Below are 13549 nucleotides of genomic sequence, written 5' to 3'. Positions count from 1 at the left end.
GCCTTTCCACTGCCGCATTGTGGCAGTTCATTTAATATAGCACCAGGCATCGGTTTTGCAGCACATCTTATTACATTGGCCCCACTGTGTGCATCCTTGGACAAGTCACTTCGGGTTTGTCAACAGAATTGACATGGTTTGCTGTAAGTGAGTCTGGACAAGTGGGGAAAGGCAGGAGAGGGAAATGAAGGGAAAACCTGTTTTTATTTCAAATATGCATGTATTTTAACTTCCAGGGGAGATGCCTTCTTCAGGGAGCTTTGTGTTTTGTTTTTTAAATGAGTCAGAGGGATGGGTATCATTGACTCACTGTGGCTCATTTATTCACAATGCTGTTTCCCAATAGCAACCACAACACAACTCTTCTATGGGAACTACCATGCAAGCAGACATGTATAGCCAGGCCATCCACCTATTTCCGAGTTGCTATGTTTGCTAAGCTGTTAGAATCTAATTTGAATGAATTTACTATATACATGTGCTGCACCAAATCCTAACATTTATGTTTAGTTATAAAACAAATTAACTTCCACATAAAAATAGTTAATTACATTATTTTTTCGGTGAAGGAGATAATTTAGCACCTCATTCTTCTTTAAGAATAAATGGAAAGGAAGGGATCCTTTTTGGATCCTGATTTTAAAAATGTTCCCACACTTCATAAAATGACTGATGTTAAGCAGAATCGAGAGATTAGTGCACAAGACAAACTTCTTCTGTGGCTTCCTCAGAATATATTATAATTCTGATCTGTATATATCCAAGAGTGCTTTTTTGCAAACAGTGCAGTTATTGAGAACCTCCTACAAGTTCCTACTTCCAGTCAAACTCGTCCTGTTCTGCACACACACACTCTTTGAATCCGTGGTCTAACTGCTGTGCTATTGTTTTTCCCCTTTTGAATGGGAGGTTTCTCCGGTTTCAGCTTGTTCGTATTACAATCTCAGGTGAAATACTGAAGATCAGCAAAAGCACTGCAAACATGTTACAGCATGAGGGAAATTAAAGGAGCAGGAAATGCAGAGGTGAACACCCACACTATGAAACAATGGTCTTTCAGCAAACTTGTACGTTAGAAATCATTTTGAAAAAAAGCACAGCAAATGAAATTTGTTAGCAGTGACCCACTTTAGTTCTATCAACCTTCTGGTAAAGGAGATTTCACTAGAAGTCCGATTTACTGAATGGTTTTCCCCATTTTTTGTCTATGGGAAAACTGCTCAGTACATTTGACCCTAAATGAGGAAATGACACTGAATACATATTAAGACAAAATTTGTGCTTATATTTCTTGTGCTTGGTTTACATTATGGCCATTACAAAGGAAAAGAGATGAAGATTCATATAATTACTCATGCAAGTTAAACTGTTGCGTTTAGTAACATTTTGGAGACTAACCTACATGGAAATGTTCTTCCATACCGAATGTGCAATGCATTTAAATGCTGACCTGACAAATTGCATTGTCCAATTTTGTACTGATGAGAACAGGAAGCAAAAAGGTCTGGCTAGATTGACTCTAGATTAGAATTTTTTATTGCCCAAACTCTGGAAATCTCACAAGGTACAACCTCTGGACCCTAAGACATATCCCAATTCAGTAATAAACTTCTAGACTAGTAATGCCATTGAGAAGTATTCTAAGATAATATAGTTCACCAGTTAAAAAAAAAATAGAATCATTACGATTTAATTACCTCCCCATATGCCCTACACTCAAGAAAAAATATAAGCAGTCTACACTCATTCACTAAAAAATTCTCTACCTTTTATTCTCATTCAACAGCCCTCAGACATGAATATACTATAGCTAATAAAAGTCCATGCCTAGAGTGCAGTCAGTCACACAGCACCCATCACTACTATGGGAGGAATTTTAACACTTTCAGAAACATTTGTATATGCTTGGGGTGGGAGCAGGAATGCTAGCTGCAGACACCCTACTTTTATTCTATTAGTTAACACGGAAAAACACATTTTTAGCAAATTTCCCCATTTTTAAGGAGGGAAATTACTTTTAAAGGGCCAATACTACTTATCCTGATGGGGATTGTAGTGCTTGCTTTACAATAAACACGCCACCACCATAACCCAACCGCTAGAATATCTACAACATGCACGCCATCTCTCAAATTATTTTTTTTTTGTTATTCCCATCTCACACTTCTACTCTACATATATTCCAAATGGATGGAAAAAAAAAACCCCATATCAGCATAGCAGCAGTTCACATAAGCACTAGAGAATTTAAGGAACACACTTTAACATAGTAAATGCCAGCAGATAAAGACCATAAAAGGTCTATCCAATCTGCCCAGCGAGGTGTTTAGGGTTCCTCCAGTCATTAGGGATCTTTCGTTTATCCCATACCCTTTTGAATTCTGCTATCATTCTTGTCCTCATCACCTCTTCCAGGAAGGTATTCTGGGAATCCACCACCCTTTCTATGAAAAAGTAGTTCCTGACATATTCCTGAGTCTACCCCACTTCAAGCTTCATATCACGATCTCTAAACCTGCAGCTTCCTTCCCATTGTAAAAGCTTTGATTCCAAACTAATACAAGCACCATTATCTACTTAGTGCTGTGATGAAATGACAATCCTGTATTCCGACATACATTATACTCATAATCAAAGACAGCACTATAATTATGCATAGCAAGCTCAGCAGCCATTTTACTTCCCACCATGCTTCTCTAGCAGCCCTTAGGAACACTATCAACTATTGCACTATAATGCTCATGTATTAATTTACACATACATCACTACTGACTGCACAGAATGAAAAAGAACACACCTGACAAGGATATAAACAGAATTTTTATTCTTTTGTCCCTGCAAAATAGGCATGATCTGACATATTACTTGTTCACTTGCTTTGTGTTCTGTCACTGACTCTGTCCTGAACTACACTATCCAGACAGTTAAGAGGGAGAAAAAAAAAACCATGTTTCCTTGCCGCAGAAGACAGGTTTACAAGGCTTGCTCAATCATGACAGTGCTTCTGCAGATTGTAAGGCAAGAATGATAAAAAGCAGTAGAAGAGGCCAAGACATAACATTCTTGCACTACCTTCAGTCAAAAACCAGGTTTGTACATTTTTAGCCAGTGCCATTATTAAAAAGTGCATGACACTCCCTGCATGTTTTTTTTTTTTTTTCAAATGTTGCCTTTTTAAATTTCCATGTGTTTCTGTGTCAGTGTTGGATTATTTGTCGGCCACAATACCTTATTGGACCAAGGTAAGAATTATCCAAAAATGATATTGTATATCAAGTTTTTAAGACTACATACTGTAGGTTCTTCCTGTAGATGTATTGGCCACCAATACAGCAGAGCATGTGGTCTCACAAGCTCATGTTTTTCCCCAAACCAATACAGTTATTAAAGCGCTGCACAACATTTTGTGTGAAAAAAAAATGTTTTCCCTGTTGGTTGGCAGTGATACTTACATTCATTTATTTTCTACCAAATGTCACTTGCCCATCTTTTCATAGAGAACAAGTTTATATCTAAACAATCCAATAAAATGTTGCCAACATGGCTACTCCTATACCTGCTGACCAAACTAAGACAGCTTCAGCCTGAAGGCAAATTTTACTCCTTTCTTCTTGCTGCTTTTTTAGAATGATTCTTTGCTCTACTCCAAATAAATCTGCTCTTCTCAAATTTTTTTTTGTCTTCCTCTGTCATTAGCTTTTTTTTTTCCTGCACACACACTCTGTGCCCTTCATGCCTATGTTAGCTAGATGACTCCTCTAGCACAATGGGTGGCTTAACTGATCCTCAAGATCCACAAACCAGTCTCCATCATAAATATGCATGAGATATGTTTGCATGCAATGGAGATTGTGCGCAAGATGTATTTGTATGCATCATCATCATCATGGATATTGTAAAAGCCAGACTGTTTGGGGCTCTTGTGGACCGAAACTGGACACTCCTAGAATTTAGCACATTTGTCTGTGTGCTTGTAGCTAGAAAAGCACTTTGTGCTGGACCCTGTAGTTGCTAAATGGCATTAAATGTATATGAAAACAGCTGCAGAGTACTGGTGCCTATTAGTATTTATTTTTAGAAACAAAAATCATATATGACACTAGTTAGCATTAAAACAAAGATGAAATAAAAATAAAACAAAAACGTGAAAAAATACTGTGAAGGGTGACTCTTTATCATCAAGTTTGCAACTACCACCACTAAATGAAGTCAAGCCACTTGCAACAGCCTGCATCTGGAGCGAGATCGGCCTGTACCTTCTGCTGCAAGGATGCCAGAGAAAACATGAGAGCTAACCCCGAGATGCATCGCTGAAGTAGGCTTCTTCTAACGGAGGAAGAATCAACAGTCGGCTAAACGAATGGGAACATTTTTTCCCAGAATGGAGGGAGTGGTTGAATAGTTAAAAGCTTTCAAACACTAGTATATCCTCAAGAATGAAATCAGATTGACAAAAAGCAGCAACCATGTTTGTTGAAACTATCAACTCAATAACAGTATATATTGTAAAAAGAAAAAAATATATATATTTTAACTCAAAATCAACTGGACTGTGAAAGCCTGAAAGAAGAAAGGAAAATACGTATTATTGCAGCAATTCACACTTTCCATCAGGGTAGAGACAACCAGGCTCTACATGAACGCCAAGGAAGTCAATAAGAATGATATCCACTTCTCATTTCTCCCTTTTTCATTGCAATGAAAGGGTACAGGACACTTATTTGGAATGATCCATCTTCTACAATAAACATTTTGTACAAAATAGAACAAAATGCAAGCAGGACAAACTGCGGCATCCTCTCCCAATATGATTGGTCAAAGTGAGTTCATAGTAATGTAACAGAGTACACGACCACAGATAAAAAACAACCAATTGTCCTACCCAATCTGCCTGGCTGTTCTCATCTACACCAGGGTTTCCCAACCCTCTCCCGGAGGCACACCGACCTAACCAGCCAGGTTTTCAGGATAGCCACAATGAATATGCATGAGATAAATTTGCAGATATTAGAGACCCGGTGTATGCAAATCTCTCTCATGCATTTTCATTGTGGCTGTCCTGAAAACCTGGCTGGTTAGGTGTGCCTCCGGGAGAGGGTTGGGAGACACTGATCTACACTGTGCTAGTTATCTCCCAGCTCTCAGCAGTAAATGTTTGACTACTTACTGAATATCTGCTCTTTATGCAAGTCAGTTTTGTTAACTTTCCTCTACCATTAAGGGCAGTGAAATGCCTTTATGGTTGGAGGGGACCAAATAAACCACCCAAGCACCACAGTTCTCTCCCCCTCCTGGTCTCTATTCCCTTCTTCCAGGTCCCTATCTTTTCCCCATTCCAGAATCTTGCTGACCACCTTCACTTCCCCCATTTCCTACATCTCTCTGCCACCCGACCAGCAGAAAAGCCTCACTCAGTCCAGGCCTTCCCCTCCTCCTTAACAGCCATAGACTTTGGGTCAGCAGATGATGGCAGGAAGCGGCAGAGGCAGGAGCTCTCCAGCCCAGCAGCAGATATGATGATGGTGAGAGGAGGCAGCAACTCTGTGCACATACAGCATTCAACTTTCTCCTGCATTTTTTGCTGCATTTGCACCAGCCAGTGCAGTGATAGATAACATCAGAGTCACAGGGCCTTCAAATCCCTGCCAGTCAAACGTTGGTCGAAATATGGTCAAGATGGGCAGGGATTTGTTTTACAAGTCACTCCCTGCTGAATTAACTATGTGAAGTAAGGCATGAAAACACTGCAGCTTTTCAAGCTGGGGCCTGAGCTGTAAAGTAATGGCCAAAATAAAAAATGAGATTCGTATAACTCTTAATAAATAGCTGTTTCCAAAGCAAAATTAATGACAAAGGAAAAACACAAACTTCATTAATATAAAATTGTGCATAAACCACTGCTGTGTACTTGTTACCCTGCTGGATGACATATGGGAAATACACAGCTGCATTTGTTTCACAAACTAGTTCTAGATTAGTTATAAAGTTTTGTAAATGGTAACTAACGGGGTAACTTTGGTGCCAGCCAAAAGGTTTTCTTTCATTTTTATGCATTTGTCTTGTTTGTTTTTATTGTGCTTATTTTGCTATTCCATATTTTGCTTGTTTTTATGTGGTTTTTCTATTTTTCTTTTTTAATTACTTTTTCATTACACCAACTTCTTTCCCTCTTCTTCACTCCCTCCACTCATTGTGCTTTTTCAAGGTGGCCACCTCACCTCACCTCCACAGCTTTTCTTTCTTTCTCCAACCACTCTCCCACCACAACTCTGTTTACGTGAACCAGCAACAGAGGACAGCCACAGGCTTTGGCATCATTTTGGCCCACAGCAGCAGTGCAACCATCCCTCCTAATGCCCAAGCAACTGCAGTGGAGGCATCTCTCTCCTGAGTCTGGGTAGTGATAGGGACCTGAGATTATTTCAGCCCTTGTTGTGGTTCTTGCGATGTAGGAAACCCAGATTTGAGACCCTTATCTGACAGTGCTGAGGTATGTTATTGCAGGCACTGCATACAAGCACAAGGAGAAAATCCTCAGGTGGCTGAAGGGTCCGCCTGCTGGCATTGAGAACCTGCTGGTTCCTTCCCACAGGTTGAGCTAATCTTACCCCAGTCCAAGGGTCCACACTAGTAACAAGTCACCACAAGGCAAATCCCCCATAAAGTGAAAACAGATTTTCAAAGGCTTGCGAGTGGCAAAACCGGGAGATATGCACATGACTTGGACCCGCATGTGCTGCACGAGTTTTAAAAGGCCCGTAGCCACGCATGTATCTCGTGGTATGTGCATAAAAATGTTTATGAAAAGGGGCAGGGCTGGGACTGCACCATGACTTCAGCGCGTATTTCTGCACAAACGTAACCGCTGGTTGGAAACACTTGCCAGGTAGGGTCTGACTGATTTTAACAAAGCACCAGAGGCAATGCTAGATTATGGGTCCATACTGTCTGCCAATGACATTCTGATAATTAAATTCAACAATCATGATCATGTTTCTCCCCCCCCCCCCAAAGAATGATCCTGTAAAACATAGAACACTTGTGTTACTGAGATCCTGCTGGCATTACAGCGACAATTTTAAGAATCAGCACCAACCACACTGGAAGGGATAAGAGGAAACACACTGATTGATGCTTACATGATCAGTGATATGCTGCCAGTTTTTTGGGTTTTTTTTTATTAAGGCGCTGTTACTTGCTCTGTTCCACTTGGTGAGGTACTCATTTTCACTAAATTATTTAACCCTCCACCACCTCTCTCCATATAGCAAAAGATAAATTGTATATAGAGGACGCGTATAAAGAGTAGGCAGCAAAACACTGCACGGAGCGGCAGTAGCCACAGAGGCATTCACGGAGCGGGATGCCAGTGGCCAGTGGTTGGTGTTCCACCTTCACGGAGCGGAAGGATGGAGGGCTGCCATCTCCCAATTAAAAAAAAGAAAAAAACAAACAAAAAAACAAAACAGGGATGGGTTTATGGGCTATAGGTATTACCAATTATTAGGCTTTTCAATATTTGATGATAGTTAATGTGACTTTCAAGGCATATCCAGCATAGCTCCCTGCTTCAAAGGCAGGGGAGAAGAAAAACTAATACTTCACGCATATCCAGCATTGCTCTCTGCTTCAACGGCAGAGAGCTATGCTGCCGCTTACCCAACTAATCAAACTTAATATTTCACTTGGAAGCAGCTCCATCACTGCTCTTTACATTAATAGTGGGGGTGAAAGGGAAATAGAAAGGGTTACTAAGAGCCAAGAGAAACAGATAAGTATGAAAAAAAAAGAAGTGTGAAGCTTGCTGGGCAGACTGGATGGACCGATTGGTCTTCTTCTGCCGTCATTTCTATGTTTCTATGTAACTTAACTCTTAAAATTACATTCCAGTGAGGGGATTCTTGGCAGATTCTGAAATCATTTACTAGATCAGTCTATGAATCATCTAAAAATATTATACATGAGCTTTTGAAACTGCATATGTCACATAACAGCTATTATTTACATCTAAAGAATGGATATACATAAACTTTCAAGCCTATGAGCGAGCACATGTATTTATTATTTATTTATTTCATTTTATATATTCTGCCTTTCAGGCAGTTCAAAGCAGATTATATTCAAGTACTGTAGGTATTTCCCAATGCCCAGAGGGCTCACAATCTAAGGGCCTGATTCACTAATCTGTATCTATGGGAAAAATGCTTAGTGAATGAGGCCTTAAATTTGTACCTAAAGTAATGGAGGATGAACTGACTTGCCCAAGGTCCCAAGAAGTGGCAATAGGATTTGAACCCTGCATTGGTCTTGATATTCTCTGGCCTATCTTCTCCAAACTCCTTTTCCAGGCTCTCCTTTCCATGTTACTTTTCTTCTCTCTCCTGACTTCCTCCCATCCCTGACATTTATCTTTCGTTTCTCTCTTCTCTAAATCTCTCTCTTTAATCAGCTTCACTTCACTGTATTCTCTAACACTTGGATCTCATCTCTCCTTCTCCCTGATGCCTCTTCTATCCAAATCTCACTGACTCCAGTTCTTATCCCAGCACTTCACAACCCTCAATTCTCCCCTCACTCTCTATCTCCCTCACTGTTTTTTTCCTCCCATTGTTTCCTATCTGGCTTCCTTGTCTCCCAATCTCTCAACACCAAGTCATCCCTACACTGTCTTCCTCAGCCCCCTCAAACATTTTATGCCACTCACCTCTTCTTACATTCTCCCATCCCTCCAGTTTGTCTCCCTCACCCTATCATCCCTGCTCTGATTCATGTACCACTAATTATCCCCTAATTTTTCTCCCATGATCCTCACTATGATTCAGCCCAGTCATCCCATTGCATAATCTCCTCTTCACTCTCATATTGTCTCTTGGTCATTCCCATACATGCTATCTCATTATCCCCCTCTCACAAATCCTTCTTCCTCCCCCAACCACTACCTCTGTCTCTCTCTTACCCTCTCTGTGCCCATCACACCTCTGGTTCTCTTTCCCATGCTACCAGCATCTCCTATTACCACACCCCTCTTTATTACCTCTAGTTCTGTCATCCTCCCTCTCCCTTCCCAACTCTAGTTCCCTCATGCAAACCATCACCTCCTTTGTCCTAACTTTATCACTGACACTCTTTCACACAGATCCTCCCCTTCCAGCTCTCTCACACCCATTACCACTCAAACTCTCTCTCACCATCTCAGATAGCCCAAGTTTGCATTGCTGATTTCAGGAGATGGATGAGGAAACTGCATTCACCTCCCCTTCTTGTGCTCCTCTCCAGCATTTACCCTTCCTCATGCTTCCTCCAGTTCCCCAACATTCACCACCTCCTCACCTCATCCCTCACACCACCACCTGAAACATTCATCCTCTCCTCACCTCATCCCCCTCTTATTGCCCCCCAAATCAATCACTTTATAGCTCCCTGATTGTGCTCTAGGATGCCTCCTTCCTGTTCCCCCCAGAATCACCGGCTGTGGTTATGTCAGTCTGGTCCAACCCCTCCCCCTCTTGTAAAACAAAGGGACTGTGTAGGGCTTAAAGTGGACACGGGAGAACAGAAAATAATTGTTCTTCTGCCTTGTCCAGTCCCTCCCCTCCTATTTTCTCTGTACAGGCTGTCTGCAGTGTCTGTTTCAGTCCCATCGAGTGGAAATAGTGAATCTGGAATAGACAATGCAGAAAACAATTGCTTTGCTCTTTTTCCAATCACACTCTTCCTGTTCCCTGCAGGCTGCCTGGAGAGGAGGGGCTAGAGAAGTAAACAGAACAGCGGTTTGAGATTCAGGGAACAAACCCCGAGTGCCCATAGTTAGTGAAGTCTCTGCACGGTACCTACCAACTTTCACCCATATCTGTAGGGCTTTTTGTGTAAGGGGAAGGATATCACAAACAAATGGACATAAAAAACAATGCCTCATGCAGGTTATCTACTTTATAAAGAATACATGAAAAGCAGATGAAAAAAAATGAGTTAATAAGGAAGAATAGTATCCATGCTGTGTCTGGGTCAGTCAAATAACTTTGAGCAGATTTTGTTGTAAGGAAATCCTTAAGTCTGGAGCCACAAGGGCAGTATCTGTGTACTGTAACCTGCCATAAGAATCTGGCTTTAGGAAAAAGTTGCTTTCAATGTGTCAAAATCCACAGAACAAGCACAGAGACCTGGAAAAAAAGATGAGTGTGCTGCAAAAATATATATTCACGAGAAATAACCACTGTGTATATAAATGTATTAACTTTAACTTGCATCAGATGAACAATGACATTTGCAGGCACTCAGAAAAGGTGGTTGTGTATCATGAATGAAGTGCTTTCTTAGGCAATTACATATAGGAAGCAGATTAAACAGTTTACTTAAAGCTGAAGTTGTATACACACCACAGTAATAGGAGTGGAAAAATTTAAGAAAACCAGGCACTAGCCAACATTTTTAAGAGCCAGGATAAAATGATTTTATGCTATTACTACTGATATTTTACTTTCTGTTTTGTTTTGGAATATTTTTGGTCACTTTTCTTGGGGAGAGAAGAATTGCTTTTTCTTATTTCTCTCTTCCAGCCTCTTCCCCTTTCCCTTCAAAATCTCTTCCTCCCTCTTTTCTTCTCCTCTCCCCTCCCTCTCTCTTCCATCCCCCCCCCCCCCCCCCCCCCAATCACATCTCTCAGCTCGACAGGGCTCACACTGGGCCACAGCTGCAATTCCAGCAGCCACTGTCTCTCAGGCTTTTTGAATATTGCCAGATAAGGCTAAAGTTATCGAGTCACACAAGGTTAGATAACTTTAAAACTAACCGGCAATATTCAAAAGTTAGCCAGTCAGGTTTAAAGTTATGCAGTGAAAGGTAGCCAGGTAAATGGGGATATTTAGCTGGATGATTAACCTTCTGAATGTCTGGGATAACTTATCCTGCCAAATGGAATATTGGTCTCAAAGCGATGATTTGGCCATGTTGCTCCAATCTCTTCACCCAGAGACTCTGAGCACGCAGTGCGCCTTCCTTAATGCAGCCAGGCTGCAGAGGGCTGTGTCTTGCAGGTGGTAGTAATTACATTTTAGTCATCCAAGTGCAAGGTGCCCAGGATTTCTTCACCCCTCATAAAAGGATGAGTTTTTCACACATATACAAAAGAGATTTTGAAGAACACAAATTATATTCCTAATGAAGATATTTCCTTCTGAGGGCTGGTATTCATCTTTTTCCTTTTTCAATCTTATGTTAGGTTATTTCCAAAGTGATCAGATGAGTACTGGGGAGTTGACAAATTGATAAATGACTGTGATTTTCACTACACCTAATCATAAGTGAAGCACCATTCATTAAAATACTGCTCATTGCCTGTGCTCCTAACATGGAGAGAAATCACTTTAACATAGTTTCATGCATGCAGTATTATCCAAATCTTCACAGATCTGAACCTCACCAAATGAAACAAGGTTGCTGTTGCAGTCAATAGTGCTTTGCATTCAAGATTCCTGTGCTTCTAACTTACGTGCACTTGCGCACTTTTCAGAAAAGTCTAGCTAAAGTTAAGTCCTTCAGTGCATTTGTAAACTAATCTCTGTATTTTTATACAAACTTGAAGTCTCTGTGGTCAAAAGTTATCTTTACAATGAGCTCATTTGCTTATTTCCTGAGCAGAAAAAGGGAAATAGAGAAAGAGCGTGGCTTAGTAACTACACATCTCAAGGTTTACTTTAAAGGCAATTTCCCGTTCTCTTACCTAAAACCGTCATGACCGTCTTCATCAGTTTCATAGGTGTTCGCCTACGGCTGATCGATCCACTAGTGTGTGGAGACAAAACAGTGGTTTTCCTCTTGACGTATGTGTATATTCTTAAGTAAACCACCACCATGATGAAGAACACAACGAGGTTTAAAACTGTCCAGAAGGTTAGGTAGCTTCTGCTGTATATGGGAGCCAGAGAGGAGCAGGTTGTGATGTTGCAAATGCAGTTCCAACCCAAAGTAGGTACAGCACCCATAAAAATGGCAATTGCCCAGATAAGTAAAATTAAGCACGTCACCCTTCTTTTCGTAAGGTTGCTGTGAATTCTCATCCGGACTACTGACATGTGCCGCTCAACAGCGATCACAAGCAAGTTAGCCAAGGAAGCCGACATGCTCGTGTCCAGAAGTCCTTGGCGCAAGAACCATCTGTGAACTGTCAGTGTCTTCGACACAGGACCGGTATGGAACATCAGAAATACATAGGCAATGCCAGCAAAAAAGTCTGCAGCAGCTAAGTTGGCCAGCAGGTAGTAGAAGGGAAAATGAAAGCGTTTGTTTCTGACCACTGCTGCTATGACCAGTGCATTGGAGATAAAAATGAACAGGCAGAAGAAAGCTCCAAAACAGAGGACAACGATGAGTTTTGCTCCTGACCAGTCGTCTTCGGTCTGGGTATTGCTCTGATTGTAGAAAAAGTCCATGCGCTTATCATAGTGACACACGTTCATTATGGATCAGGGCCTGACATCCTAGGAGGAGAAAGAAAGCTACTGGGTAAAATTCACATATCAGAACCAAATTTAAAAATAACTCCTCCCCCCCCCCATTATTATGAAAATCAGTGGAATCTTTACTTAACTATACCACGTAGAAATAGAAAGCAACAATATTTCTAGAAATCGCTCTTTTTTTTTTTTTTTTCGAAAAGCCAGATACACTGCAAGCTACTGCACACGCTGAAATCATGGCAATTTGAAAGGCATAAATGCTTTATTCTCATAAACAGGTATAAACTAAAACTGAAAGCTAACAGGCCGATGCAATACTGTGCGCTCAGGCTAGCACACAGGTTAACCAGAGGTTGGACACGTGCTTTGGACACACGTCCGTAACCCCTTATGCAATAAGGGGATTAGCATGTCCAAGATGTGCATAGCTAATAGCGCTCATCACATGTAAATGCCATGTTAATGACACTATTAGTTAGCACCCCCTTATGTAAAAAAAAAAAAGGTGCGCCTAATGCGCACATTTTTACCCTCAAAAATTTACATCAGCCCCAGAGCTGGCGTTAAGTCGACCAGCCCCATTTATAGAAAAGCAGAATATTCTGTTTTTCTGAGGTTCCTCTGACTTAATATTATGGTAAAATTAAGTCGGAGGAACCACAGAAAGCAGCAACATGAAAAAAAAAAAAAGTCTTGCTGGTGGTCAGGTTAGAAAAACAGACGCTCAATTTACGAGCATCCATTTTCCTAACCCGTACTCTAGCCACTTCTCCTGGGCGCCCGATGTCATGAACACGTTAGGGATGCACAATTTTTCTCTAGCACATCCTTTTTAACGCTGCGGTTCATTTGCCTATTGCATCAAGTGCCCAGGAGAGGTGATTGTGCGGGCATTAAAAAAAAAAAAAAAAAAAAGTGTCCAGTTTGGATGCATGTTTTTGACGCGTTGGTATTGCAACGGCCTGAAAAACATTAGTTTTCAACTTTATCCTGTGATTAAGCACACAACAGAGCAGAAATATTGCTAGAATTTTGGTTTGGGTTTTAATAAGACTGCATGCCATGTGCGGGGAAAAAAAGCCAGACCCTGAACG

The 13549-nt window shown here is 41.0% G+C and overlaps 1 protein-coding gene across 3 annotated transcripts in view; it reads right to left on the bottom strand.

Annotated features, from left to right (window-relative positions):
- Window positions 1–13549, bottom strand: part of LPAR3 (lysophosphatidic acid receptor 3) — a 57850-nt gene that overhangs the window by 27162 nt on the left and 17139 nt on the right. For all 3 annotated transcript variants that reach the window (XM_029618655.1, XM_029618654.1, XM_029618653.1), the window contains exon 3: window positions 11720–12476. In XM_029618655.1, the coding sequence (XP_029474515.1) occupies window positions 11720–12455 (736 nt within the window). In that variant the 5' untranslated portion in view covers window positions 12456–12476. The remainder of the gene's footprint in view (window positions 1–11719; window positions 12477–13549) is intronic.

The sequence above is a fragment of the Rhinatrema bivittatum genome, chromosome 10 (assembly GCF_901001135.1).
Source record: "Rhinatrema bivittatum chromosome 10, aRhiBiv1.1, whole genome shotgun sequence".
Taxonomy (NCBI): domain Eukaryota; kingdom Metazoa; phylum Chordata; class Amphibia; order Gymnophiona; family Rhinatrematidae; genus Rhinatrema; species Rhinatrema bivittatum.
The sequence above is the reverse complement of the archived record's forward strand: the minus strand, read 5'-3'. Positions and strand labels throughout refer to the sequence as shown.